Source organism: Gymnogyps californianus, chromosome 9 (genome assembly GCF_018139145.2).
Source record: "Gymnogyps californianus isolate 813 chromosome 9, ASM1813914v2, whole genome shotgun sequence".
In the NCBI taxonomy this organism is placed as follows: Eukaryota; Metazoa; Chordata; class Aves; order Accipitriformes; family Cathartidae; genus Gymnogyps; species Gymnogyps californianus.
The window spans coordinates 12565752-12593694 of record NC_059479.1 but is presented as its reverse complement, the minus strand read 5'-3'; the positions used below and the strand labels follow the sequence as shown (position 1 = coordinate 12593694).

At 56.8% G+C, this 27943-nt stretch overlaps 3 protein-coding genes across 5 annotated transcripts; all 3 read right to left on the bottom strand.

Annotated features, from left to right (window-relative positions):
- Nucleotides 1-745: 745 nt before the first annotated feature.
- On the bottom strand, nucleotides 746-12552 carry FATE1 (fetal and adult testis expressed 1). The gene is made up of 7 exons (XM_050901683.1): nucleotides 12508-12552; nucleotides 8940-9167; nucleotides 8206-8372; nucleotides 7320-7408; nucleotides 6169-6330; nucleotides 3407-3485; nucleotides 746-2932 (listed from the first exon to the last, which is right to left on the bottom strand). The coding sequence occupies exons 2-7, from the start codon at nucleotides 9133-9135 to the stop codon at nucleotides 2801-2803; spliced, it is 825 nt and encodes a 274-aa protein (XP_050757640.1). The 5' UTR covers nucleotides 9136-9167; nucleotides 12508-12552; the 3' UTR covers nucleotides 746-2800.
- A 1391-nt stretch (nucleotides 12553-13943) lies between these two features.
- Nucleotides 13944-24112, bottom strand: PRRG3 (proline rich and Gla domain 3). Of its 3 annotated transcripts, XM_050901684.1 has the most exons (4): nucleotides 24089-24112; nucleotides 20681-20722; nucleotides 16485-16645; nucleotides 13944-15952 (listed from the first exon to the last, which is right to left on the bottom strand). In XM_050901684.1, exons 2-4 carry the CDS (start codon nucleotides 20685-20687, stop codon nucleotides 15416-15418), a joined length of 705 nt encoding a protein of 234 aa, XP_050757641.1. In that variant the 5' UTR covers nucleotides 20688-20722; nucleotides 24089-24112; the 3' UTR covers nucleotides 13944-15415. The 3 variants fall into 3 exon arrangements, 2 of the variants coding, with proteins under 2 accessions (XP_050757641.1, XP_050757644.1); XM_050901687.1 differs by lacking the exons at nucleotides 20681-20722; nucleotides 24089-24112 and adding an exon at nucleotides 16722-16743; XR_007766952.1 differs by lacking the exons at nucleotides 13944-15952; nucleotides 16485-16645; nucleotides 24089-24112 and adding an exon at nucleotides 19843-20006 and having other exon boundaries at nucleotides 20681-22835.
- A 516-nt stretch (nucleotides 24113-24628) lies between these two features.
- On the bottom strand, nucleotides 24629-26137 carry RIPPLY1 (ripply transcriptional repressor 1). Its single transcript, XM_050902022.1, has 4 exons — nucleotides 26107-26137; nucleotides 25626-25689; nucleotides 24929-24999; nucleotides 24629-24845 (listed from the first exon to the last, which is right to left on the bottom strand). The coding sequence occupies exons 2-4, from the start codon at nucleotides 25632-25634 to the stop codon at nucleotides 24629-24631; spliced, it is 297 nt and encodes a 98-aa protein (XP_050757979.1). The 5' UTR covers nucleotides 25635-25689; nucleotides 26107-26137.
- Between the last annotated feature and the right edge of the window lie 1806 nt (nucleotides 26138-27943).

Here is a 27943-nt window from a genome sequence, read left to right as displayed (position 1 = left end):
TCACTGAAAACCTGGACAGCAGGGAGCCCGAAGGAAGAAACGGAATTTTTGCAGCCTTGGTCAGGGCTGGTGGCAGTGTTGGGTGCTTCCTGGGTGAGCACCCAGCAGCAAGGGATGCGGTGCCCTGCTCTTGTCCCCACACCACGGATCCCGGCACCGGGCACAGCTCACAGACCAGGAGCACCGGCAGCGGCACGTATCCCTCTTCCACCTTTTGCTCCCTGCCTGCAGCTGCCTTCAAAAGCAACATGGGAACTCCAGGAGCTGCTCCCTCGCAGTTCCCTCAAGCACCGTATTGTACAAAACACTTTATATTCCATGCACATCGTTGTGGCAGTGACCCTAGGAGACACCCAGCCCTGCCACATGTGTTGCCCCAGAACAAAGAATAGCCAGGAGGAGGAGGCAGGGAAGAGAAAGGAAATAAATAAAAGCATCGCACTCCAACAGGGATGGCATTAACCAGAAACTCTCCTCCTCCAGATCACCCCCAGCCAGGGTGGCTGGCATGCACGTTTGACACCAGCAGGCCAAACAGCCTGTAGCTCTAGAGATATCAGAAATCCAGCATCCATTTACATAAGCATGCGTGGCTGAGACATCCAGCACCAGGTCAGAGTCCTGCTGCCAAGGGAATAAACCTTACCTGTTCCCATCCACTGGGATACCAGGATCAGACTCCACAGTTGGTAGAAGAAACACATCCAGAACACACAGAGTTTATTAAAATATGCATTTTATGGGTCAGTGTTTCCAGATTTACACCAGGATTTATGCCTTATGTAAAAGTCATATTGTATCCCCTACAACCTGCCAATAATTAGCCTTTGAGAACACATACAGTTCGATCAGCTCTCCTCCAAACATCTTCAATCCACACGTTGAAGGTGGTGTGTCCCCCAAAGGGTCAGACCCTCTTACCCTAAAATACAGCTTGAAAAAAAAACAACCACAAGCTTCCTCCAAAACATGTTTGCACTTCTCAGTGAAGAGAAACCAGCCAAATGATTTACGTACTTTCCTGGCACGAGTCACACAGCAGCAGCCCCCTTATACAGACCCATTGTGTAAGGTCCCTGGAAACCCTGACCACATCCCTGAGCCACAAGCCACAGGAACCATCCCTGAGCCACCGCTCCCATCGCTTACATACACCCTGTCACGGCACAGCACACCAAGCCCACCACACCATCCCAGCTCTCATCTGCAATAAATCTCAGTGCTCTCCTCAGCTCAGCTATCAGGCACAGGTTCAGACCTGCAATTACTTGTGGGGCAGTTATTTATTAGTCAATGTCCAGCTGCCAGATTTACAGTCACGGGTGCTTGATGCAGTTGCAGGCAGAAAACACCCAAGCATCCACGTCTGTAAATGAGCTATTGGGACATCTGGATGACCTGCAGATCCAGCTACAATTACTTACAGGTGGAACAGAGAGGTCCTGTTAAGCCATGCCAAAGCCTGCCCCCAGAGCCTGCAAGCACAACTCCAGCAGATGCGCTGGATGAACCACCAAAAGCATCTCAAAGTCACCTCAGATCCAAGTGTTAATAAACTCCACAGAAGGAAAGAAACAGCAAAGCTGTTGAACCAGGCTTGTTTTTAGCTAAAGAGCATCTGGGCCAAAAATTCCCCTCACCTGTGTTCTTGCACCATCACTGAAGTTACAGTTTGGCAGCAGGCCTGGGAGCGATATTGCCCTCTGGCACTGGCAACCTAACAAATATCTACTGCTGCCCAAATGGGCAATTTTCCATGGCCTGTCTGGTGCTATCACTGTTGATACGAGGTCTTATAATTCAGGGAGTCACCATGGGGAGTCTTCCCATTTAAATCTCTCTGGGAAAGAGCCAAGCTCCTGGATAAGCCCAGATCCCAGCAGCGCTCTTACAATTACTTTGGATCTGAACATCTGCAAACCTGCTGCTGAACTGCCTCCAGCAGGACGGGGGCCGAGGAGATGGTGGCACAGCAGCGGCTGCAGGGATGGGAGCTCCTGGCTCCTCCAGCTCCATACCTCCTAGAGCAGAGGCTATGGCACGGGAGAATTGGCAGTACTACCTCCACCAAAGAGCGGTTGCGCAAGGAAGAAAAGAAAACCCACGAGCAGTTTAAAAACACTCAACCACTCTACACAAGCTTTTGGGGTGGAAGATGAGGAACAGACCACAGCAGTTGGCTGAGGACTTTTATGGGGTCAGAACTGAGTTATCCAAGCTGGGACGTGGTCAGGGGACTGCGCCCACCACAGTCTAAGACCGTAACAGGACCCCATGTCCACAAACACCCAACACCTTGGTTTTGCATCTCCTCTGGCAGACAGCCCAAGGGCCAGAGGGTCTCCCATTGCTTTGCACAGGACAGACACCTCCTCTATCAGCCACCAATTTCTTATGAGACCTGGGCTCTTCACAGCAGCTTCCCACACAAGCACTGACCCCATCAAACATACAAGGTGGTTGCTAGTGTACACAGAGCATTTGCAGCCACAGGGACTACACCTGTAGGGCCGTACTCCTTGTACCCTACCTCTCCCTGACACATGTCTCCAGCTGCTGTGGCACGAGGTCCAACTGCATCGTTTCCCTCACCCACCTCTGATGCTAGAGCATGGGAGAGGCACTTTCATTGTAATCGGGGCCTAAAGGACACAGATCCTCAAGGGCCTACAGCACAAAAAGCAGGTCAAGTTACGAAGAAACATGTAGCTTTACTGTTTGCAAGTATGCGAGCAAGGATCCTCTCCCTGCCCTCACCCACCCTGCCAGGGTTGGGCAGGGGAGGTCGGGGCACAGGAAATCATCTCCTCAGCCAGAGCCATGTGTTGATGAGACAGGCAGAGATCAGCACGGAGTAGACCAGGGCCTCCTTCTGCCGCCAGGCGTTGCACTGCTCCTCCAGCACGCAGAGCCTCTCTGAGATCCTCGTCAACTGCAAGGGAAGCAGTGGGGCCGCTGTCAGCCCTGCAGCAAAGTGCAGGACACTGGCTACACCCCAGAAGCATGGGACAGCAATGGATGGAGGGATGGGAGCTGCCGTCTCCTTCAGGTCCTCCTTTTTCTAGAGCAGCAGCTATCTTCGTGGGGGAGAATTAGCAGCAGTACCTCAGCTTCTGAGCAGATGCTTCAGGAAGAGGTCCTTCCCATCAGAAGAGCATCTGAGCCATTTACTGCCAGCAGATGGAGGGGTCTGCCTGTCTCCTGTAGCCCTACAGCCCCTCAGGGTAGGAGCTTGATGGGTCAACACACATGTAAGTCCTCCCCTGCTTCTCCATTAGCAGCATCAGCTAGGACTAGCTTGGCAACGCCAGCCCATCAGGACTGAGTGACAGACCCCTGGAGCCTCCCCACCCACGCTCCTACGGCTTTCCCAGGAAACATTTGCAGCCCTTCACCCCCATCTCACCTGCTTTCTCATTGCTGCCATCTCAGCCACCCCAGCCTCCTCCAAGATGCTCTCTTGGGCTGGGCCAGCCTCCTGGGAGCTGGGGAAGAAAAACAGAGATGCAGACAGACAAACACTGCTCGAGATGTGCAACTGCCTTCCCGCACACACGGCACTGCCACAGGGAGCCGAGCCATGCAGGTAGCGTGTGCGTGCCCAGGATGTGCTGTCTGGATGCAGCATCGGGAGAGAGGAAACAGCACCTGCACAGCTTCTACTCATCTATTCTTAACCCCCATCATGCATATTTATACTCCTCCACCACGCACCCCATAGTGATCACAACAAAACATACACGACATGCCATGACAGGCAACAGGGAAAATGCATGCTTGTATTTCTTTAGAGGTGCAACAGAGAGAAAACATATTTACCGAGCATCCATTCTCTATAGTCAGAAGAATTCATTGAGGGTTGGATAAATCATCTTTAGAGCCAGTAAGGTAAATACATATCACAGGGCCAATGCCGAAATGGAGAGATGATCTCATTTACATCAGCAGGTGAGGATCCCACTGGTGGGAAGCAGCCGTCAAGTGGGGGGAACTATCTGAGCAAGTGCATCAACCAGCAGAAAAGGGTCCTGTGTTTGCTGAGACAAGGATTTGTTCCTTTCCAGTATCTCCAGATACCACAAGCTCACTTTCCCCGCCCCCCCCAACAAAAAAAGTATCACTTTTTGCTCTTACAGCAAATTTTACCTGCAACTTGAAACATAAACAAGCAACCCAAGCATGCACCACTTTCTTCCATCCCTGGAAACAAAGGGGCCACCACTGGGATTAGCTGCTGCACTAGCAGAGAGAGCACAGACCATGGATCTCCAGGGCATCCCCTGGAGACACAGCCTTGCTGCAGGGCCCACAGCACCGAGCCACAAAATAAAGTGATCCACAGTGAGAAAAATCAAAATTGCCATGTTCGGTCTGTTGTTGCTATCATCACAGGCTAGCCCTACATCAGTTCTTCTATAATCAGAACTCCCCTATACACACCAATAACTTGCATGGGCACTCGCTGATACTGCATGGGTTAATGAGTGTCTAACACTGCTCCTTCAGAGACCTTGGGGAGGAGAGGGTATTTATTCCTGTTTGCAACACGATGTTGATCTCGCTGAAGACAAGCCAGAACAGCATGTGGAGATTCAGTGAATCTCTGTCTGAAAACACATTTGTGAGATAATACCTCCACATAATGTAGCTGCGGTGTAAAAGGAAAGTCACAACAGAAAGAAAACCCAATTTCCCCCAGCACAGAGCCATTAAAAAAGGACACATCCTGCAGTTTCTGACTGAAAAATCCCAGTTGATACAGGTGAACATCCTTTAGAGTAGAGACTAGAAATTACCTTCCAATGACTCAAACTCTTCAAGAGGTCACCGTCAGACAAATATTCCAGTCTCTGTTCAAGACCAGACTTTGCTTTACTAAAATTTCAGGACAAAACAAGTCAGCTCAGTCATTTTTTTATTTTTATTGTTGCATAGGGGTACATTGAAGAGATACCGTATGCATCTGAAGTGATGCAAAGTAGCAAGAAGAGGCATTTCAAGGTGGCTGGCTTCAAAGGGAGATCAAGACCTGGGGAGAGGCCCAGGACTCACCCCACTGTGTTACAGCAGCTCCGCAAGCTACCACCTCTCATGGTACCATGGCCTAAACCTCCTCTACTGCTGATGGGAGGAGGGAGAAGGTCTTACGTAGCCAGTAACCAGTTCTGTTGGCATGCCCAGACTTCATTAAAAAACCCCCAACATTTGAAGACAGTCAGCCTATTGTGGTTAAAAGCAGGGACATCACTTTGCATCGTCCACCCATGGAAGCCACCTCTGCTGCCTGCACCTCCGCGCCAGCTGGGGAGGGAAGGCAGGATGTGCCACTGATGGCACTGATGATGGATGCTCACTCTCCTCCCTTTCTGCCTGGAGGTTTTGCTGAAGGAGAATTAGAAGAATTTAGATGTTCCTCCAGGTGCTCAGCAGCCTTAGAGCAGTGGGGACACCTTAAGGCTGCAATGATGTCTTTGAACATGTTAAATTTACTGCACTTGCACAAATAAGATCTACTTGCACTTATGGTGGAGGTAGTTGCTCCAGCACATCCGCAGAGATTGAGGTCATTGCATACCTGCTCCAGCGAGCGCACAGGCATACTGCACCCTGGCCAGAGGCATTGGCCATGGGATGGGTAACTCGGTGCAGACAGCTCATGGAAAAGGTTAATTAAGAGTGACCAAGATACAGCCAAGGGTACTGGGAGCCTGCAGGAGAGGGTGTCTCGGGGACAGGACCTGGGTCAGGCCGTCTGTTCTGGATTTTGATTCCCTTCACATATTTCTCTCCATCAAGCTATCAAGGCACGCAGAAAAATTAGCCCTTGCTTAGCAGTGAAGAGCAGCTGAAATCCCAGCAATGTCACAGGCAGCATTCGATCACTCGGGTGCCCAGGGGACCGGTGTTAAGCTAAGCAGGAGACACAAGCTGGGCTGGGTTAGCAGGGTGCAGCCAGCCTGGCTACACCAGGTGCTCCTGGGCCAGGCACCCAGAGCTGGCGAACAGGACAGGCGAGAAGGAGAGTCTAGGCCAGCCATGCAGGACCATCCTGCTCCTGCACCGTGCAGCCTGCAGTTTACAAAGCTCGTGCCTGGCTCATGCCTTAGCGAGGCAAAGGCAAATCCTTGCAGAATGACAGGGAGGTGGCTCAAGACGAGCCGAAGTCACCTGGATGGCACTGGGTCTTGCAGAGAGTCCCGGACACGGTGGAAGAGCACCTGGCCCAGGAGGTACATGGTCTGGAAGATGTTCCGCATGGAGTAGATCCTGCCCGTCTCCATGAGGAGGGGGAGCGGGGTACTGTGCGCGGGCAGGGGGCACGCATCTGGCCTGAGGTGCACACAGAATCATGCCTGTTATTTCCTGGCCTCATACAGCACGGGCACAGCCTGGTGTTTGGCGGTGCCCTTCATCCTTTCAGCAGCTCCAAGCATCTCTGGGCAATGCCATCAGCACCCAGACCCCCATGTCACCAGATGGGAGAACCCCCTCCAGCAGCCCCCAGGCTCAGAGGCAGTCGCCTGAGGCAGTCGCCAGACTTCTCTAAAGCCAACCATGGCTGTGTGATAACCAGACCTTCACTAGCTGCTCTCACAGGGGTTGCAGAAGGCAGCTCTCCTGCCACCCAGGACAACCCTGGACTTCTAGGAGGGAAGGTGGCTCTGCTCTGGGATTAAGTTAGAGACAATTTCTCCACTGGAGAGACTCCAGAGCCCAAGGCCACGAGCAGATGATCACTATCACCACGCTACTGCTCACAAGCTACGCTCAAAGAGCTGAAAAGCAAGTGTGCTCTTAGCCTACCCTGTCTGCAAGGCACCACAAGTTTCAACAACCCTTGTAGAAACCCATTTAAGCCCTGGTGCCTCGTTTGCCACTGGTCACCAGCCGGTAGCCCCCAGCACTCTGCCATGCTGGTACTGGAGCAGGAGAACATGCGACAGGAAGATGGGCAGACCCAGAGAGACCATGACAAGCCAGAGCGGGTAGCAAGGTCCTCTTGGCCCAATGGCCAGGCAAGGACCAACAGCGCTCCCCGCCTGCTGTGAGAGGGGACGTGCTCTTCCATATGCAACTCAGCATAGAGCTCATCACCCTGGGGACCAACGCAGCTGCCTTCAACACTGCCTGGCACAAACCCCTCTGACACCAGAAGCCACGTTCCTCTCGTGCAAGAGTAGGACTTGCCAGGCATTGCCTTGCCCCGATCTAGATACCCCCCCACCTCAGGGCACTGACACCAGAGAACATCAAAGCAGCACAGATGACAGGAGATGCTGATCCCCACCCGCCCCAGACAGCTCTGGGTTTGTGCTCACCGCTCATGGTGCTGGCCCAGGCTGTGCAAGGCCAGCTGGGCACAGTCACTTGGAGTCCTCTCCCGCCGCGACCTGCTGCTGTGATGGCCCTGTTGGCATCAAACACAACCATGTTAGCGCAGAGACCCTGCATGGGCAAGCCCAGCCTGGTGCCCTGCGGGGTCTGCAGTGCCAGGAGCCCGTCAGCACGGGGAAAGCACTCGGTGGGAGCGTTACACGAGCCCCAAACCTGGTGAGCTGATGCTGGAGCAGGTGAGTTGACATGCTCAAAGCAGGGTGAGGGTCACCAGCAAGGAGCCTGCTAATCTGATCTCTATTCAGATCAGAAATCCTGAACCTAATGCATCCAGGAACAGCCCTTGAATCTCAGGGAGGTGAAAGCACTTGAGAAAGCAGATCAGCAGCTCCAGCAGCCAAGCCAAGCCTTTGCCTGCCCATGTCAGGGGCCTCTCTTTGAATTAGTTTCACACAAGGTTAAAATCTGCTTTCAACTCTGACACCAGAACCCTTTACGCTGCAATGATGAAACAGCTCCATCTCATACTTGATCCAGGAGAAACAGTGGTGGAAAAGGGACTTCAAAAGTAGCAGAAGGAGGTTGTAGGGGGACTGCACCTACCTCAGCCTGTCTCCTACTCACAAAATGCAGTAGGAGATCTGGCTGAATTGATGTCCCAGCACGCAGGTGTGTACTGGTTATGAGACAGAAAGATATCCCACCACCCCTACACCCTCGCTCCTAGGACTCCTACGACCTCCTAGGAGGAGGTTGCACTCTGGAAGATGAATTCTGGCTTGGGCTGATAACAGACCTCTGGAGAAACCCAATGCTGGGATTGCTTCCCCTTCCCATCACAGGCAACCCCGTCCACTCTCAATACAGTACCGATCGTTTGCGTTTCTGGGAGCTTGATCTGCTGGCTACGTGCAGAAAAGGGAGCTCCCCGAGGTGGGTGGGCTGCGCAGAGGACTCTGGGGACACGTGCACCATGACAGAGGGGACCTTCCTTTGCTGGTTCAGCAGGATGGGCCTCAAACTGGCATCTGGTATTTCTACAGAGAGGAAAGAGGGAAGAATTAAACTGACCCAAATGCCCTCAGGACAGGAGAGAAGAGAGATACAACCATGTAGGAGAGCCAACGCTGTGTCTAGTACTAGATGTACACCAAAAACCATGTCCCGCAGGTGTGAGCAGCAGGACAGCCTGGAGAGGCATGGACTGGAAAGCAACTGGACACACTGCTCCAGGAAAGTGAAGTTTCGGAGCTGTTTTTCAAAGAGACAGGGCTATATGTCTCTGCATTCCAAAGCAGGGAGCCTACCAAAGGTCAAGAGGGCACTGTAAGAGATGTGGAGGGAGATGCCTCCACATTTTGCTCCTCACCTTTTGGAACTAAGACCCCTCCTGCCTTCTGTTGGTCACCTTTGCCCACCTCTCCCCAAGCATCTCTCCACCATCCTGTCCTACTTTCCAGAAGAAAGCTGACTACAATACCTGCCCCTGTCCTCTCCTCTTGCAAAGCAAACCACTGGGGGCTTTATAAAGGGATCCTACTCCCTAGGATGTTGTAGAGCCTCACCAACCTTCAGCCACCCCAAAAGACAACCCAGGACATTACCTGCAAGAGAAATTCTATCAGGGATGTGCATGTGAAAGGAAGGAGGGACATCCTCTGTCACTGGCTCCTCGTCCACAGGGCTGAAGCTATCAGCTACCTTCAGCCTATTGGGAACCTGCATCCTTTGATTGATGGCTTCTGTGAAGAGCAGGTCACAGCGGACTCGGTTCAGGTCCAGTCCCCAAAACGGCCACATCTTTTTTGATTTCCTCAGATTGCTTGAGCACCCTGGGGTTTCACACAGAGGAAAAGAAAGCTGAGCATAAGTGGTAGCAAGCAGCTCTTCCAAACTGGCACCTGCACAGGGACAACACACGTGCTATAAGACAGCTAAAATACAGGCAGAAACAACCCAAAAGACAGACACCATCAGAGTTGTCCCGGAGTTGTCCCACAAAGCCCAGCTGGTGGGGGCAAGGGCGCGACGCCACTGCAGGTAGGAACTCCTGCCTGGCAGGGTGAGAAAGAAGAAAACTCCTATGCGTCCTGGGAGCAAAACATGAGCTTAGCACCTATTGCCTCAATTGATAGCAAGGAAAGGGCAATAGTTCAGCACACCTGCGGGAGAAGAGCAGTTCAGCATACCCTAAAAACTAGTGAAAAAAAAAATTATTTTCCATCCACAAGTAAAGTTTTTTGGAGGGCTGGGAGCACATTTTTGTGTTCATACACCTTCAAGGAAAAATAAGGTTTTCTAAAAACAAAACACATGTTTTGGTGATAATATTCCAGATTACTACAGGATAAACTGAGCACTAAACTCTTTCTCCACACACACGTTCGCTGCAGTATCCCCCAGGGCCATACCCCATTCCCCACCCGATCCAGCACCCATCTCCGAGTGACCCACACCAAGCAGAACAAGATGGACTTTGCCCCAAGCAGAGCTGCCAGATGCTGAACCATCCTCCCAGAGGGGAAGAAAAAGCACACGTCAGCTCCCCCAGGCCAGCACTGGCTCAGCTCTCTACCAGGAAGGGACTGGCACCGAGGAGGGACACAGTCCCCAGCTCTCACTGCTCCTGGGGGCAGCTGACAGCAGGAGCAGGACATGGGACACAAACACTATCTGGGGCTTTGCAGCTGCTCAGGACACACAACTGCCCTGTGCCTCAGTTTCCCCTTTGCCAAGTCCCAGGGCTTTGAGAAGTGCCCTGTGGCCACAATGTCCCAATGCTTTCACTGAGCAATGCAAGCAGAGGGCAATCAATGTACATTTTTGGGAGAGGAGCCCCAAAAAACACCTTCCTGGCTCGCAGCATAGGCACTCTTTATTCTTTCTCAAAAAGCTGCAGCCAAGGAGAAAACCCCAACAAGCGAGGGCTGCCAAGGCTGGTAAACCCCAGCCGGATCGCAGCGTTGCCCCGGCATCCCAGACATACCACGTGCATGCACAGCCCCCCTGCACCCTCCTTGCTGCCGCCCTTTGAGCTCGCCATGCCCACAAAGGTCCCCCTTTGCTTCCAGGTCAAAAGCTCCACCATAAGAGGGGCCGCCTGCTCCAGCACAGCCCAAACAGCCGGAGGGAGGAGAGGTTTTCCTCTTCAAAGCTCAAGGGGGGAAATGGGAGGAGGCGAGTGAGCAGGGACGTGCAGGGGCCCTGCCTTCTTTGATCATGTCCAGGGTCTATATTTAGCAGCCAGGTCTCTGACGCTGCATTTCCAACCCACCAGGCTGCTCCCAGCCAGCAGCAGCCGGGGCTGCCCACCGCCACCCTCGCTGCTGCTTCTTGGGGCGCTTTGGACCCTCTCCCTGCCCCAGCCCCCTGCCACCTCCTGGGATATCACCCAGGGGAGCAGCACCACCTCCCAAAGCCCGAAGGACCACAGGAGATGCACCCCCCGAGCCAACGATCCCATCCCCTGCAGCAGCCAGGTCCTGTAACTCCGGGTACACGAGGGCGGCAGAACTGGCTCTGCATCTGCAATAACCAGCACTTCCAGTGATCACCTGCCTCGCACTGCTCTCTCCTCCTCTGTCATTAAAAGCCTTTTAATTAAAGAGACAGAAATTTGCCCAGCATCAGCTGCGGTGATTTCCTGCTTCCAGCCACACAGAGACAAGATCCCCGTCTCTGCAACAGGGTCTGCCCCAGAGGCGCTGCCAGAGACGTGGTGTGTCGGGGCACAGCAGCCCCTGGCTGCCCCACATCTTCTCGACCACCCTGCCCAGACCCAACACTGGCATCGGTGACACCAACCCATGGCTGTCACAGCACACACGCACCCTGCTTCTCCCCAAAACCTCGAAGAAAGTGGATTTTTGCAAGAACCCCCCACTCGAGAGCAGGGCAATAAGTCCTGGGACAGTCCCAAAGCAGTGTCAGTCCCACAGGAGAAACCTGCATCAGACACCCAGCCCCACTGTCCACAACCATGGAGACCAGCGGGTTTCTCCTTCACATTTTTGGTGCTTTAGAGGAGCGAACACCCTGTGTTGCTTTCTCAGCCTGCTCTCCGGGAAACCAGCATATATTAATAACAATAAATCTGGAGAGGGCAGATCAGTTCATTTTCTAATCACCTATGAAACTGCTGCAGCTCCCAAAGAGCAGAAGGATGGGAGGGGAGTGAGAAGCAGGCTCTGAGAGACTAAGCTATTAAGAAAAGGAAAAAAAAAAATCAGCTGTCAAAACCCATAAGAACAAAATGCTTAAGTGGCTGGATTTCCTCCTTTAACTTTCTTTAGGGCTTTTTCTAGCTATTGCCAAGCAACCCCCCCTCGCCGGCGGAAGAAGACTGCTTCTCAGCCTCTGCTTTGGCACTTCTCCTTGCATTTGCAGCGACAGGGAATTTCCGGCTCACTAAGCCTGTGAGTAGGTTTAAGTCCTGCAAGACGGGAAAACCTGCCCTGGGGAGGGAAACCCCACAGCCTCCCTCTCTCCGTCCCTCCCCAGCCCAGGATGCTCCATACAAGGCAGGCAGGGGTACCAGCCTGGTCCAGCACCCCCCCTTTCACCTCTCAGAATGGGGTTCTGGAGTGAGCAGCCCTCTGCTAGAGGAGCTGACCTCGCTCACAGCTCTGCCCTTCGGCTTGGGGCTGTACCTTGTCACGGCAGAGAGGGGCTAACAGGGAGGGGAATGGGTTTTGTCACCCGGCTGAGGTCCTGCCGCCTGCCACAGCCAAGCCGCAGAGCACAGCCGGCCACGCAGAGCCGGGGTGACCCCTCTGCCCCCCGCGTTCCCGGGCCTCGCCTTAGGGATGCGCTGAGGAGCAAAGGGCTGCGGGGATCCCACACACAGCACCCCGGCTCTGATCACCGCGGGGGGGGGGGGGGGGGGCTGAGAAACTCAGGCCACGGGACACGCGTGAGAGGAGCCGCCCACCCGCGGGGTGGAACGCGGGACGTAAGCGGGGCTGGGGGGCGGCTCGAGGGCACGGAGGGCTCCCATGCCCTGCCAGGGGAGGCATCCCGCCCCTCGCGCCCCAGGGACCCCCCCAGCGCCTCCCGCTGCCGGACGCGCTCCGCCGCCGGGGCCGGGGCAGCCAGCAGAGCCCCGTCCCGTCCCCGGCTCTGGCACCCACCGGCTTTGCGGCTTGCAAAGCGGGGGAGTGGGGGGCCACTTACTTTTTTTTGCATTCCAAGGCAACTGTCGGACATGTAAACAGCCGCGCCCGCTGCCAGACGGGGCGCGGGCGGTGGCGGTGGCGGCCGGGACAGCCCGCCCTCCCGGCAGCCCGCCCGCCGCGCTTAAAGCCGCAGCCGGGGTAATTAACGAGGTGCGACTCATCAGCGCGGCCCGGCCCGGCCCCCCGCAGGTCAGCCTCTCCCAGCACTGATCACGAAGGTAAGAAGTTTGCCGGAGCGAAAGGATTGCTCTTGCCAGGGGCAAAACCGGGGGACAGAAGGAAACCCAGGAGCTTCACCAGGGTTCCCCGCCGTCCCCATGCACACGCAGCCCAGGGATGTTTGCAGGCAAACCAACCCACGCTTCAAGGTGAGGGCTCAGCCTGTCTCCTCTTGGCACCCCAATGCTGCTGCCCGTGGCAGGCCCAGCCACAGCATGTCCCCGTACCACCGTGGGAGCCCAGGCAGGAGTGGAGATGGTGGCCATCCAAGCGCCAAGCTGTGCCAGAGCTAATCTCTCCTGCCTCAGTGGAGACCGCAGCGATAAAATGATCCGTTGGGATGAATGACAGTTTTAAACACTTCTGAATGGGGACAGAGTCCGAGACCTGACCGTAAAATCTGGTTTTGGAAGGGCTTAAAATAAATCCCACACTGCCCTAGTCTTGCTATTTAAAGGGGATTATCTAAGAGGTTTAGGAGCACACAGAGGAACAGCAAGACAACTTGTGCACCTAAATCCCTTCAAAGACCTTAGGAAATCCCTCTGCACTTCACCTACCGATTGGTCAGGGCTTACAGGGCACCCTCCAGCTCTTGCCGAGAGTTGCAGCACATGCCCAGGGAAGTCAAAGGCTCCTGTCAGATGTGTGGGGTTCATTCCCAGCCCCACAGCGGCACGCACCAGATCTCCAGAGATGGTCCCCTCCTCGCTGGGGACTGTGCTGCAGCCGTGCCTGGGGGGCGTATTGGTGCTATTGTCCCACAGCTGCCTCCATTGCCGCGCAGAGCTGAGCCCCAGCACCCCCACAAGATGGAAATCCAGCTGTGCCCAGTGAGACATCGTCCCTGTGGGAAAAAGCCACCCTGTGCCATTCAGACAGTGAGGGTTTTTTAATAAATACCTTTTTTTGCACATAAATATACCAAGTTTTACAGAATACAAACTGCAGGGATAATGACCGAGCATCAAAGACAGAGGATTCAGAACGCCCTTCTGTCTCCCTCCAGTCTTTTCCAGGCTCTGACCCCGACGCTCACTGTCAGGTCTTCCCATAACCCTGATTTGGTAAGGCCAAAAGGCAGAGTAAAGGCCTGGGAGGGGACAGACAAGGTGCCAGCAGCTGCAAACCCCACATGTCCTGCCCCAGGAATGGCCACGCTGGGCAAGCCTCAGCTCTGGGCTGAGGACACCTGCTGCGAGAGCATCGCTGGGACCGAGCGGGGTGCAGCCAGCCGATGGATGTACAATAGCCTTTTGGTGCTGGTGGAGAGACTGGTGCTGGGGTGAACACTGAGGGGTGGCAGTGCTGGGAGTTTCTGGGCTACTCCTGGGGGGCTGGTGAGCACAACCCCCTTTCTAACACATCAGACATGACTGGGAAAGGACAGCCCCATCGCTTAGACCCCAAAAGCAGCTGCCCAGGAAAAGGGAACACTCTGGTCCCACAGCAAAGCCCCTGGCTCTGCCCTGCCTTGGCACCACAACCACCCGGTTAGGGTTTGGCCCTACTCCTGACCCACTGGCATCGCAGGGTCGTGGCAGTCAGCTCTCACCTCTGCAGCCGCCTCTGTCAGCAGGCCCTCCACACCGTGGCCATGGCCACCAAGCACCCTGCTCACCAGAAGGGCCTGGGGGAGAGTAGTGTCTCGCATTCCCCTTTACCTGCTCTGGAGGACAAAGAGCCCCAAAGAGAGGAGCCAGGCAGTACGGAGAGGTCTGGGGTAGGGAGAGGGAAGGTTTGGCCTGTCCGCAGGCTCCCTGTGCCAGCATCCCACCTCTGGGGCAGACACCAGACAGGCCATGCTCCAGGAAAGAGGAGCATCCCCACCACTTAAAACCATGGGACTACCTTTGGCTTGAGGTCAGAGATGACCCCATCGGCCAGCTCCGCCACAGCCAGACCTCCAGCTGCCCGGCACCCGACAGGGGGAAAGCAGAGAGCATCAGGAAAAGGACCTGCTACTCCAAAGTCACTTACCTGACATACAAGACCACCACGAGCCTTTCCCCTTTCCAAAGGGATCTAGGACATCGGAGAGCACCACCCTGACTGCTCCTCCCTGATCTCCAGACAGTGAATATCGCTACAGCCACCACAGGATGGACTGAGCTCCCCACTCCCACCGGGCAGCAAATCCACACAAGGGAGGCACTTTCTCCCCAAACACAGAATGTGGACACCAACTCTGGGGATGGACAGAAATTCACCGCACCCCTCCTGCATCCCCAACTCCTAATGAGAGCCCTGAGCAGCAAAACAGAGCCCAGTGAGGACATGGGGTAAGGCTGAGCAGTGCCCCAGGGAGGCAGCGAGGCTGTTTTAATCATGGGAAATGTTATGTCTGTTCGAGGGGGAAGTGAGAAAATCAAATGCACCATGGGGAGACCCCTGCATTGAGCCAGGAACAACTTGCCACTCTGCTCTGGCTGCTACAGCACTTGTGTGAGCAGGGAGTGAGGGGCAGGAGACGGCTGGCTGGCTCCAGAGCCATCCCCGCAGCCCAGCCTCACCCCACTTGGGGACAGCTATTTTTGGTTAGGAGGGTAAGGCTATTGTGTGATGGCACCAGCTTGTACGGGCAAGACAGGGTGCCGACTGGCACCTGAAGGGTGTCCCGGGCACGGTGAAGGGAGGGTGGGTGGGTGAGCGTGAGTGTGTGAAGAGGCAGGAGGGAGGCAGACCCACTATTTGCCCATGGCAGGGGCAGTGGCCACGATCTCTTCGTACTTGGGTGGTGGGTCATTGTAGGAGACGCTGGTCTCTTCGCCGCTGCTGCTCTCCGGGTGGCCCGTCACCTCCTCATAGGAAGGCGGAGGGGTGGCACTGGACAGTCTGGAGAGGACGGAGACCGAATGCTCTGGCGGGTAGAGGGTGCTGTCTTGCTGGGGTGTGCCCCCAGCTCTGCCATCTCCAGCCAACCGGTTGCTCGCTTCTCGCTGACACTGGGTTTCCCCTTGGCTCTGCGACCGCTCCCGGTACACCATGACCCTGGGGAGGCTGCGTGCCGTTCGGCTGGCCAGGTAACGGTTCTGGGCATAGGAAGGGCGGTGGCGGGTGGCCTTTTGAAGCTGACACCTCCAGATGATGAAGAGGGCTATGACTATCAGAAGAGCCACTCCCAACAGGGGCACCACCACGTACATAGCGTCTGAGCGCTCTGTGCTGTGCCCGGGGTCCTTGACAGAGTAGACAGAGTTGGTGTAGCCCTTCCAAAACTCCATCTGTGGCAGGAACAGAGAAGCAACCATCATGTGCTGCAGGTGGGACAAGCAGCCCCTGACCAGCAATAATCACTGCCCTCCCTAGGCCCACAAAAGAGGCAGTTTTTCAGCAGTCCCCCACCACTCTCACCAGGGCTGCCAGCATCTGAGGTGCTGTGGGAACCAGCACAAAAGATCATGGGAACATCCCTCAACAGCGGCTAACAGCCCCCACACTAAGCAGGGAGAAATTCGGCTAACACCAACCCCGGCCTGCAGAGTCAGGGACAACAGCACAAATTTCCCACACATGCCGTGGGAGTGCCAGCTCGACCTGCAGTGTCGAGGGGTGTCCTGGCAATACCAAGGTGAGGGCGTTGCCTGGGAAGGGAAAGTCATGCTGGAAAGTGAGGCCACAGCATGCTGCCTGCAGACAGAAGAGGACAAAGGGAACAGGAGAGGCTGTTCCCCCTGTGCTTTCCTTCTCTGCCTCCAGCTTGCTAAGGCGTAAGCCCTCACACATCCACTGGGGAGCAGGGCAGGACAAACGCACCGTCTTCTCCTTGTTCTCGAACACTTCCTTGACCTCCTCATAGCTGCAGACCTCCTCAATGCACTCCCGCTCAATGGTGCCCTGCCGGATCTCCTCCAGGAAGCCGTTGGCTCGGGGAAAGCGCTTCAGGACCGAGTGGGCATTCCTGGCCCCCAAGAACACTGCAACACACAAGACAGAGACACGCTGAGCAGGGACAACCCCACACTTGGCCTCTGCCCAGCCAGGCTTTCCCACAGGATTTTGGTGATACAGGCATCCCAAACACAAAAAGCCCAGGGCTACAATTCAGTTAGGACAGCAGAGTGCCCAGTGAGGGAGAGCACACTCAGAGGGGCGCAGGGCTCTTGAGGTCTGCCCAGAGACATACGGCACCAGGAGCATCCTTCCAGCGGGGCTGAGATGCTAGAGACATCGAAAGTGGCAGCTGCAGACCACACAGGGCAGCTGAAGAAGAGACAGAAGGCTCCAGAAAGACTTTCTTTCAACCTCCTGCCCTTGACGGGATTTCAGCTTGCTGCCTCTTTGCTGCAAGGCAAGGGAGATCCCACCAGGCAAGCAAGACCCCAGAGGGCTGGGACGCAGAGCCAGGCCTGTATGCCAAGACATGGGGCCAGCACCAAGACAGACTCACAACACATAGTGCACTGCGCATCATTCCACAGTCCCCCCATGCATCACCCCAGAGCCTCCTCTCTTGCTTCACACCTCCACAGCCCCGCAGGAGGAGGGCAGACAGCCTGCTGGAAGCTGGTGTCCCTGCTGCCAGCTACTGTGGGGTCATGCAAGCTCAGGCGGCTTCACGGACTCTGTTCAGGTCCCAGAGAAACCTCTGTTTCTTCTCCCAGGCCCAGGCCCAACAAGGGCAAACATGCCCAACACACAGGGACAGCACAGGGCATCGTGAGTCAGATACTGAAAGGGGCCTGAGCAACCTCCCCTCACGTGGCATCACATTCTCATCCCTCCTGCATTTTGGTGCAGAGGCCTCACAAACCTTTCTCTCCTTCCCAAAGCCTGGGAGGCTCTATGTTGCCCACATCAGATTTTCCCAGAGTGTTCAGTCAGGAAGCCAGACTGAGGAGGAACAGCACCTTCCTGCCTGCAAGAGACACAGCCCTTTCAAAGCCTATCCCCCCCACATTCTGCACGAGGGAGACCTCCATGGGGCGCAGGGAGCAAGTACCTACCAGGACCTGCAGCAGCACAGGAGAGGCAAACGAGTTGTCACCCCGAAAGCAGAAACTCCACACAAACCATGATCCTTCCAGGATCCAAACATCCCATGCACACATTTCATAAGAGAGTGTTTCCGTCATGCAGCTCAACAGTCAGCTGTAGGCTGGCACCATCTCTTCCCACCAAGCCACATAATCATGCTGCTTCCCTTGAGGAAGATGAATCAGTTCAGCTGGCTGATCACCCTCAGGCTCAGTCTTCCATTGGATCAACCAGATGAACCAACTCACACTGCAGCAATATCAACAGATGCAGGACAAGGAGGCAAGGGGGGGACAGCCAGAGTCTCCCATTAGACCAGCTTGGCTGTAACACAGAAATACTCCTTCAATAAGGAGCTTGGTGAAGATCAAACGTAACAGTTAGTGAAAAGCTACCAGCTTCTTTCATTAGGAGCCTTTTACCAGAGAGACTGGCAGGTTTCCTTCTGCTTTACCTTCCACTCATCCTGCTCCTAAAACAATACAGCATGGTATTTGTAAATATCAGGGCAGGGACAAGATCATGGCATAAGCAACTACTACTGTGCTACACCATCCCATGCTTGGAGGCACTGTGCTCTTTTTGTGCTGTGTAGGTGCATTTTTCCCCTGTGATTTATTAATGGCTTGCTTCAGTGAGAGAGTTTGCAGAGGGCTGAACCACTGAGGTGTGAATGAAGAGCAGCATGAATGACTGAGTCAGAGACCTTCCCTCAGAATCGACTTTATTATGCAAACTTTTTTTTTTTACAAGGACAACCGAAAAAGCGTTTTCAAGAGGCACAGAAGGCATCTTGCAGGAGGGCAGGGATCAGCTTGCCTTGATTTTTGCAGTTGAGGAGGGCTATCCTGGCTGGAGAGGGAGCAGGCTGGCAGGCCAACCTTCTCTTGAGCCTTTCCAGAATGAGATGAAATTTTACAAAGACACCATCCATTCTGCAAATGTCCCATCCTTTGCTGGAGAAGTCTGGCCTCACCTCCTTTGCCTCCTGCCTTGATCAGGCTGTGGTATGAACACTCCCCTCCTCAGCACTTCAGTCTGAGCCTCTTTCCAACTTCCTCAGCACACCTTGGAGCAACAAGCTTGGCTGCAGATCTCACTGTCAGGGTTTTCCATCCCTGCAGATGCCAGTCACTTGACCCCTTCCCTGCTTTGCTGTGCTGAACTGGCCACTATGGTGGGAAATAAAAACAGACACACAGGCAGGCAGGTATCACGAGCAATGTCCCGACTGAAAGCACGCTGCGATGGAGGTGTGTGTGTCTCCCCACATCCAGTTTCCCTCAGGAACCTAGAAGTGGCAGAAGAGCAGAAACTAAGTTACTGTTCCCTCCCCTCTTTTACAGGGAAAGTGCAAAGAGCTCCCACGTGCCGGGGGACCAGAGCAGGAAAACCAGTGGCCTTCAGGAAACAAGAGCCTTGCCAACTCTCATCGCCAGCCTGGATGTCCAACTGACACGAAGAGCAGACAGCTGAGCAGGTGCTGTCCCCAAACCGCAGGGCAGAGGGGACTTCCCAAGGCCCAGCAGCCTCAGTACTGACCCCTTAGTGCCTCTCCAAGTCTCCCCACACCAGCTGGAGAACCGGTGCTCAGGAAAGATCAGAGCTTTAGGCAGGGGGAGCAGGAGCGAGGGCTGGGTTCACTGCATCCTTGCTGGGTTTCCTGAGGTACTGCTGGCCCCTGGTGGCAGGCAGGCTTGGCCACACCGCTACCCCACAGCTCTGCTGCCCGGCTGGTGGGGACATGCCTGGGGCTGCTTCTCTGCAGAATGACATGTGGCTGTGTCTGCGGAGGGACAGCCAGGGCTGCACACTGCCGGAGAGCGCATGATGGTGAACGCACTGACCACCACATCCCCCTTCTGCACGTCAGGGTCACCATGAAGGGGACTGCTTAGCAGGGGACACTGCCACCACAGGGGACACCTCCCACAACAGTACAGTAAGTGCTGGTGACCCAGCACCTGAGCTCTGGGAGGGAGAAAAGGTAGCAGTGGAGGAAGGCAGGGACACAGCTGGGTACACTCCTCCTTCACAGAAAATGAAAACTGCCTTTTAAAGTAAACTGAAGATCTCTGCTCCCTCCCCCACCTAGCACAGCACAGATAATGAAAGAAGGCATACCTGTCATCCTGGGGTCCTCCTCCTGCCCAGCGTGGCTACTGCCTCCACCTTCATAGCTGGCTCCGGTGACAGCCCGAGCAAATCCCGAGATCCCAGCGAGATCTCTACATCTCCCCGTTCACAACTGCCATCCTCCTTGAGCTCCCATCACATCGCTGCGTGCAGCCTCCGTGCAGGCTGCCCAGAAGAGCGAGGAGGGAGGGTTGAGTCCAGCTCTTTACAGACCACACGCCATCCTCCACCCTGCACCCTCGCCAGTCTCAGCCCAGCTTTAGCCGCTGGCCCCAAGCAGCCCCATCTGCCAGGCACTCCTTCAGACGCCAAGATGCAGCAAGCTCCCAGCAGGGCCAAGTTAGGCAGCTGCCCATCCACTGGGAACGCAGCACCCCAGTGCCACCAGCTACACAGGCTACAAGGCAGTGTGGCCCCCAGGATGGGTAGCTCGTGGGACACCAGTCAAGGGCCATGAGGAGCACCATTGCTAGCAGATGTCAGCGCAGACTGGCAACGCCTGCAGAAGGGCCAGTCAGTCCAAAGAGCCTCAGTGAGGCCTGTCTTGCACAGCGAGCATCACGCAAATAAAGAAATGCTGCAGTGTACGGGAGTCCTGGAGAGGTCAGCCCTTCAGCACCTCCTCTCGACTCCCACCTTGCACAGGGGAGAGGGAAGCACAAGTCAGGCCGGACCTCGGACCTCATCCAGGGATAAGAGCCAATGGCATCTGCTCCCCACAGAGAGTAACACCCCCCAAAAAGCACAAGCACCCCTTCCTTGAGAGGTGGCTGCCAAACATCCCCCTTCTCTCCTCCAGCACCACCGCCACCTCTCCGTCTTGACTGGGGAACACTTACTTGCCATGCTGCCTCACTCGGCTACAGGGGGCTCCTGCCTACCTGCAGGGAAGAAAACAGGAGAGTCACTGACAGCTTAAATTTCACCCCCTGAAGCCCAAGACCTCCATTGCCCAGGGTCAGATTCATGCAGAAAGCAAGGTGCAGTCTGGTGGACCCACAACAGTTCCCAGCCAAGCAGCGCCTCTTCAGAGAGCCAAGGACTCACGCTGCCTCTCCACTCATCGCATGGCTGGAGGGACTGGAGGGGCTCAGGGCACCCTCAGCTCTCTGAGAGCCTGGGGCAGGTCTCTGCCATACTTGTGCTGCACGAGCCCAGGGAGGGCCAGCGCCCTGCCCAAGAAGCCCAGAGGGCTGCAGACAAGCGAAGTAGGAAGGGAAGAACTGGATGAAGGAGAGTCCCCATATCTCATCAGCAGACAAGATGACCTGCGTGTCAGAAGTCCTGGGAGCAGCCTGGTGCTCTTCCCTTCCACAAGAGATTGATGGATACAGGTAAGGCAGTCATCCTGTTTTAAATCAACTTCACAGCCGTGCCAGTTCTCACTTCTGCAACTCCTACCCACAATCTGCAATAAACAGGGCCATACTGTTTTCTCCACCGCCATAAAGCTGACTACACAGCAACACAGCAGGAAAGAAAAGGATATGCACCTCCTAAAGGTTGTTCGGCCAAGCTAAGGGCAGCAGCAAGAGTGACAGAGCTCCCTGCACACCCAGGACAACAGCTCTCCAGCTGGAAAAGCACCTTGTGTACTTCAGAAGCAAAACTAAACTAAATGAAACCCCACAAGAGTGAAACAAAGTCCTGCAGAAGCAGAGTATATCCCTCTTTGCTCGCAGGAGGAGTTTCACTCACTTGTTTTTCACGCTTTGTCTTCTCCCTGTGCTCGATGCCCCACCGATCAGACTATCCTGGGAAAACTCATCTCCTCGTGCCTTGTGTGACACCTTGCTCTGGTAAAGCCACAACTCTGTCAGGAGACAGAGGGGACAGGACTAACGAGCTCCCACAGTGATTTATTGTGGATGAAGGAACAAACACGGTAGAAACAGCAGGAACTAAACCACGTGCTGATCTCAGGTCCAGGACTTCAGATATTCAGAGTTATCCCAAAAGCACTTGAATCTGCTCAGCTGGAGCAAGGTCAGGGACAGCACAGAGCCGTTCACAGGGTCAGCGGGGCTAGAAACGCATTTCTCATTCCACGTAAAAGGCAGGCATCCAGACACACAGAAGGGCTGATGCATACCACCACAGCAAGCACTACCACACCTCACCAACAGCCACGTTGTCAGTAAATCTAGCACCTCTCCCTGCCAACATCAGGTTTCCTGTGGTTTCTGAGGTTCCTGCACCAAAAGTGGCAAGAGGCCAAGCAAGCCTGGAGCTGTCTCCAGAGGCAGAACACAGCTTCTTTCCAACAGTTTGTGAAACTCAGATTGCAAACCTCAGTCTGGAGTTTAAGCAGGAGAGAGAGAAAGCAGCAGAGCACCAGAATTAAACAGGAGGGGTCTGCCACCTCCTGCGCCCCACAGCCCACATCAAGAGGCCTTTTCTCGAGAAATTGCACACCCAGCCCCGCTTCTCTGAGCCATCCTGGGGGATGTGACAGCAGCTGAGAGGCCTCCGGATCCATGCATTCCCTCGCAGGCTGCATCAGCTCTGAGCAGGGACCACCTGATCTGCTTTTGTTGTCATCAGTTTTTATGAAGAGACCCAAACCCACAGGATAAAAGAACACACAGCATGGAAAACTTGCCACAGTTTCCACACAAAACCTCTGTATTGCTCGTTGTTACAGGCATTCTCCCCCTTTGAAAGACAGGAGAACATAGACACAGAAATAAGGATATACAAGACCAGATTTGTCAGGACCCCTAGCTCCATAACCCACATCACACATCGGGCAACACATTTAATGCGTCAGGAAGATTTTATCTTTAACTTTTTTCCAAGTATCTGTGCCAATGCACCCAGTGTCAGAGCTCAGAGATGGTTTATTCCAGTGCAACAATAAGCCAGGTCTATGCAAGCTTACAAGCATGAGCAATGCCTGCGAGAAGGGCAAGCATCCCAGACGCTTATTTTTATTTCCACACACAAATTCCTAACCACCTCCCCCAGCTCCAACGAGCAGGACAAGCTGGACCACCACATGCACTGACGCCAAGGCAAGCAGCATCCCTCCAGCTTCCGCACAGCCACGCAAGCCGAGAGAATCCTGAAGCTGGAGGCTGACCTAGCAGACAGACACCCACCCAGCCCAGCCCCAGCCCCGGCCCCGGCCCCGGCCCCGGCCCCGCCCCGGCCCAGCCCCGGCCCCGGCCCCCCCCAGCTTCCCAACACACATTCGCCTCCTCTATAAATACCCCATCGATAGGAGGTTGCTAAGGCAACCGTGAGGAGGCGCGAGGGATGCAGCCGTGAGAGTGAGGATGCTGCAGTCGCACATTTGTGTCTCCCCCGGGCTCCCCCCATCTCCGCCCCCGCTCCCGTCACCGATGCCAAAGGAGGAAATCGTGCTGGTAAAATATGGTGCGCGTGCGGTGCCAGCCCCCCGCAAACCTCGAGCGGGTGTGGGAGGGGAGTGGGGGGCAGACTGGGAGGCAGCACCTCCTCGCCAGGCTGGGGGGCACAGGTACGGGTCGGGGGGATCCACAGCTGCCAGTGACGTGCCACAGCACGCAGGGAGGCTGCCGGCTCTCCTGGCATCACGTAGCCGCAGCTGCCAACCGCTCAGCAGGATCCTAGCAATATTTGGGGTTTTCCGTGCCAAGATCCACAGCAAGGAGAAGAGGCTGCACCGGCTCCGCTTGCCAGGGACCATGGGGTCCCCGCAGGCTGCCAGGAAGCCTCGCCCTCCCAAAACAGCCTTCGGATCCCATCCGACCCCATGCGGCCAGTCCTCACGCTGCCCCCGGCCAGCCTCCACCCCGGCCCCTCCATCACAGCACTGGCCCTGCCTTGCCCAAACCCAACTCCAAATTATTTCCACCGCCCTCAGTTTCTAGGATCACCCCACAGCAGGGTCCCCCCCCAACTCACCCGCCCCATCAGCTCAAATGTGAACTTGCCCAACTGAGCAGGGCTTTCTAGTCCCAGACAAACCCCACCACCACACCCCCTGCCCACCCACACGCCCCAGTGACACACCCCACCTCCGCAGCACTTCTCTTCCCCAAACGCCCAGAAACCCCTTACCAGCTCCACCAGCCCCGGACTCCCGCCTCCCCGGCCCCAGCCCCTTCCCTCCCGCTCCAGCACCCCATAACCGGCCCCACAGCTCCTGTCCCCCCGCCTCATGACCCTGCCTGCCGCCCCGCGGCCCCCCTCGCCCCATGACCCGCCCCACGGCTCCTGCCTCCCTCACCCCATACCCCCCGGCAGCGCCGCCCCGCCCGTACCTCATGGCGGCCTCGCACCCCGCCGCAGCCGCTCCCTCCCGCCGGCGGGGAGGGGAAGGCCCCGCCCCCGCCCCGCCTCCTCCCGCCCCGGCACCGCCCCTCGGCCAATCGAGCCCCCGGCAGCCAGCGCGTACCGCCTTCCTCCTCCCCCGGCTGCAATAGGAACGCGGAGCGGGGAGAGTGGGCGGGGCTACACGCTCCTCCCCCAACCCGAGAGAGACTGCTAGCCAATGAGAGAGGCCTACGGCTGCCGGGAGGTGCCGCAGTGGCTGCTGGGAGTCGTAGTCCCATGCCCGTCGCGGCGCAGCGCTGCGAGCCGGCTGGGGCGCGGTCACCGCCGGAGCCCGGGCGCGGTGGGCAGGGCCCTGCGGCCGCTGCGAGGGCCTGGGGCCGGGCCGCGGCCGCGCCACCCCTCAGGGCCGGTGACCCCGGGCGGTGGGGTCTGTGCCTGCTGCCTGCCCACACGTTGCCTGCGGGGCAGGCGTCTGCCTGCACCTCCGTGGTGCTGCCGGGCCTGCCCTCGCCTGCTTCACCGCGCCCTCACACCGGCCTGCCAGGGCTGCCTGCCTGCGGCGGGGGACCTGCCGCCATGTCCCCTGCCTCCTCCTCCTCCTCTTCTTCCTCCTCTTCCTCCTCCTCCTCCTCGCTGCCGGAGTCCTCGTAGAGGCAGAGGGTGGCCTGCACCGGGAAATTCTCCAGCAGCTTCTCCCCCACGTCGTACAGATAGTCAAAGGACTTGGACTTGGGCCAGAGGAGCCTGCATGGGGAGACACGGGGTGAGAGCCCCCGCCTGCCCGCTGCCCTCGGTCTTGGCCAGGGCGCTGGCAGCAGAGGACGTACCTGACTGGGTGGTGGAAAAATGCCAGTGCTTTGTCAGGGCCGCCGTCCCTTGCTGCCTCCAGAGTCCAAGCCTGAGGAGACACAGTCAGGGTGGGACCTGCCCTGGGGCTCCCACTGCCCACTCCTCCTGGCACAGCGGCAGCAGGGCACATGGGGACACCAGCTGGCAGTGAGGGCAGGGGCCTTTTTCTCCCGTTGGCGGGGGTCATGCCCCACAGACCTGGCAGGTGCCTGCAGGGTCAGCCTGCCCTGAAGCCAGCATCTCCCCCCTCCTCTACCCCTGGGTTTAGGTCCTCATGCCCCCGCAAAGGAAGCTGGCATCTACCTCCCCCCCCCGCCCCCGACGGGCTTTTTGCCAGTGTAATCTCCCCCCCCGTGCTCAAAAGCTCATCCCCAGGCATCCCCCTAACCCCCTGAGGAATGCCCGCCAGACTTGGGAACAGGCAGCCTTTTCAGGCCCCCCTGGCGCGGCTGTGCTGGCTGTGACTGCCCAGGGGGGTCTGCCTGGCCCTGCCCCGGTGAGGCTGTGTGGCTTGTGGGGCAGAGAGGCGATGCACCAGGGAAGGTGGGCACAGCGCTGCCATGCAACAGTACCGGGGGTGAAGGAGTCTGGGGTGAGAGGCTGGTTTTCTGCCAAACAACCCCAACCCTGCCAGCGGGAAACTGGGGGGGACGCAGCAGGGAGTGTAAAACTCACAATGTCCATCTGCCCGGTTCCCTCCTCTGCTTGGGGCAGCCACGGTCTCCAGAGAGGCAGGGATCTAGGTGCGGAGAGCAGGTTCAGCACGACGGCCGCCCACCCTGGCCCGCTCCCCCCTTGCCTTGCTCCCCCTCACACTGCAGCCACGCACCCCCAGCCTCACAGTCTCACCCACCCGGCTCAGCCCCTGCCCAGGTGCGTGGCTAGGGTGCCGAGCACATGCGGGTGCACTCATACCACCTCAACTTCAGTGCTCCTTGCCCTGCTTCAGCACCCCTGGGAACCCCCAGCATTGCTCCCCAGGCTCTGCACCCTCTCTCCCACCCGCAGCCACCGGGATCAGAGGAGTCCCCATCGGAGCAGGGAGCCACACAGCCTTCACCCGAACCCAGCTGGAGCCTTCCCCATCCCACCTCCTGCGCATCCCCTGCCCTCCCCACCCTCCCCAGTCCCCCCAGGCTGCGCAGAACCCAGGTACCTTCCCCCTTGCTCCAGGCCCAGGGCTGGGTGAGCACTGGCCACAGGCACCCGGAGCCCATGGGGAGGCAGGCAACAGGCAGCAGCTTCCATGGTGGCAGGCAACAATGTCCCCTCTGACACTGCAGACCCTTGGGGAGGACACCTTTATAGCCCTGCCCCAGCCGGTGACTCACAAATTCTTCAGGGCAGGGGCAAGGCCAGGGGAGCGAGGGACTGGGAGTGCGGGAACAGCAGTCCCCGGGGTGTGAAATTTGTCCCAGTTGTGTAAACAGAGGGTCAGGGGGAGGCTGGGGGCGGAGGGGCTGCGATCTCTGGTGGAAAAGCAAAACACAGAAGGGAAAAGTTAGACACCATTTGTGAGAAAATCCCCAGGGGGGAACAGGGGAGGGCAGAGACAATTAACAAGGATGATTAAGAGCTCTTTGTAGCCATTTGCATAAGGGAGGGGGGACGTGGGGAAGGGATGGGGAGTGCTGGGGCAGCATGATGGGCATGGGATGGGGATGGTGCAATGGCCATGTGATGGGACAGCCTGATGGGCATGCCATGGGGAGAGTGTGGTGGACTTGTGATGAGGACAGCGCAATGGGCATGATGAGGACCATGTGATGGGCATGCTCTGGGGACAGGGTAATGGGCATGATGAGGACAGTGGGATAGGCATGTGATGGGGACAGTGTGACGGGCTGCAGTGGTGGCAAGTACAGAGCAAGCAGGAGGCAGGTGATGGGATGCTCAAGAGAGGACAGGGAGGCAAGATGGATGGCAGGGGTGGACCCCAGGCACAGGCAGGGCAGTGGTCCTGCTCAGGCATCCATGGCCCCTGCTCAGATCGCCCCGCGGAGCTGCCAGGTCCCATTCTTGCACTGCTGGCACAGAAGGGAGAGCACGCACTTGCCCATGCTCCCTGCCCTCTCCTTTGGCTTTTTGAGATGTGGACCATACCAGGAGGTACAGAAAAGCTTCTCGATACGAGGGTGCAAGGCTCACCCCCCCCACCCCCAGCACTGCCGTGCATTCCGTCCCCTGCCCGCTGCTCCTGCCTGAGTGCTCAAGGCAAGGTGCCACTGGCAGACAGGTCACCTCCTGCTCCCAGGAGGGTTTTAATTTGGGACAAGGAAAGAAAATAGCAAATGGTCCCTGCTGTAGCTCTGCTATCAGCATCCAAACACCTCTGTCCAAACACCGGCCGGACCCTGCTCAGCTCCGAGCACAATTTGTCACCAGGGGCCCTCCCTGCCCCTCTCCATCTGCGGCAGCCGGTGAGCGGGAGGGGGCACAGGGCCAGCGCAGCCCTCATTACTGTCTCCATTTGCTCCTCATTTGGGCCAGGAGTCTTACAACAACAAACCCTGCAGAGGACAAGCAGGGCCAGGAGGGGCGAACCGAAAGCCCAAGCTCACCCTGCAGGCACAGGGAGTTCAAGCTGCTGGCATTTCACTGCCCCTCCAACCCCAGCACAGGCGACGCAGCCCAAAGCAGACACATGGATGGTGGCACACAGTCACCCGCTGGCCACCAAGGCTGGCCAGAAAGGTGACAGCAAGCCACAGACCTCAACCACTTAGGCAAACCTACCCTGATAATTAATAGACAACGAGCAAAATGAGGTATCTCAGCTCCCCAATCCTTCCCGACACCGAAAGGGTTTAATTCTGATCTGCAATAAGCCTCTGATCCAGGCTGAGATTTGCAGGTGGATTTTGCAAAGCCATAGCTAAACAATTCGCGGCCCCTGATCCCCCGGTCTGGGGCCCCGGCCACTCGCCCTGCCCCGACCAGCCACCTCCGGTCCTGGGTGACCCCCGGCCGCGGCCACCCTCGGTCCTGCAGCG

Bases quoted from the DNA above. Each gene is read 5' to 3' on its own strand.
- PRRG3 (XM_050901687.1), bottom strand. From the start codon at position 16,743: ATGCCTGTATCACCAAAATCCT. The intron at 16,646-16,721 runs GTGGGAAAGCCT...TGTGTGTTGCAG, and splicing joins GCCTGTATCACCAAAATCCT to TGTTCTTGGGGGCCAGGAAT. The intron at 15,953-16,484 runs GTGCGTTTGTCC...TTCCTGCCACAG, and splicing joins TCGAGAACAAGGAGAAGACG to ATGGAGTTTTGGAAGGGCTA.
- RIPPLY1 (XM_050902022.1), bottom strand. The intron at 24,846-24,928 runs GTACGTCCTCTG...CTCCCCATGCAG, and splicing joins TTTTTCCACCACCCAGTCAG to GCTCCTCTGGCCCAAGTCCA.
- FATE1 (XM_050901683.1), bottom strand. From the start codon at position 9,135: ATGTGGCCGTTTTGGGGACTGGACCTGAACCGAGTCCGCTGTGACCTG. The intron at 8,373-8,939 runs GTAATGTCCTGG...TCCTCTCTGTAG, and splicing joins TGATAGAATTTCTCTTGCAG to AAATACCAGATGCCAGTTTG. The intron at 2,933-3,406 runs GTGAGATGGGGG...CTTCCCTTGCAG, and splicing joins TGGCAGCAATGAGAAAGCAG to TTGACGAGGATCTCAGAGAG.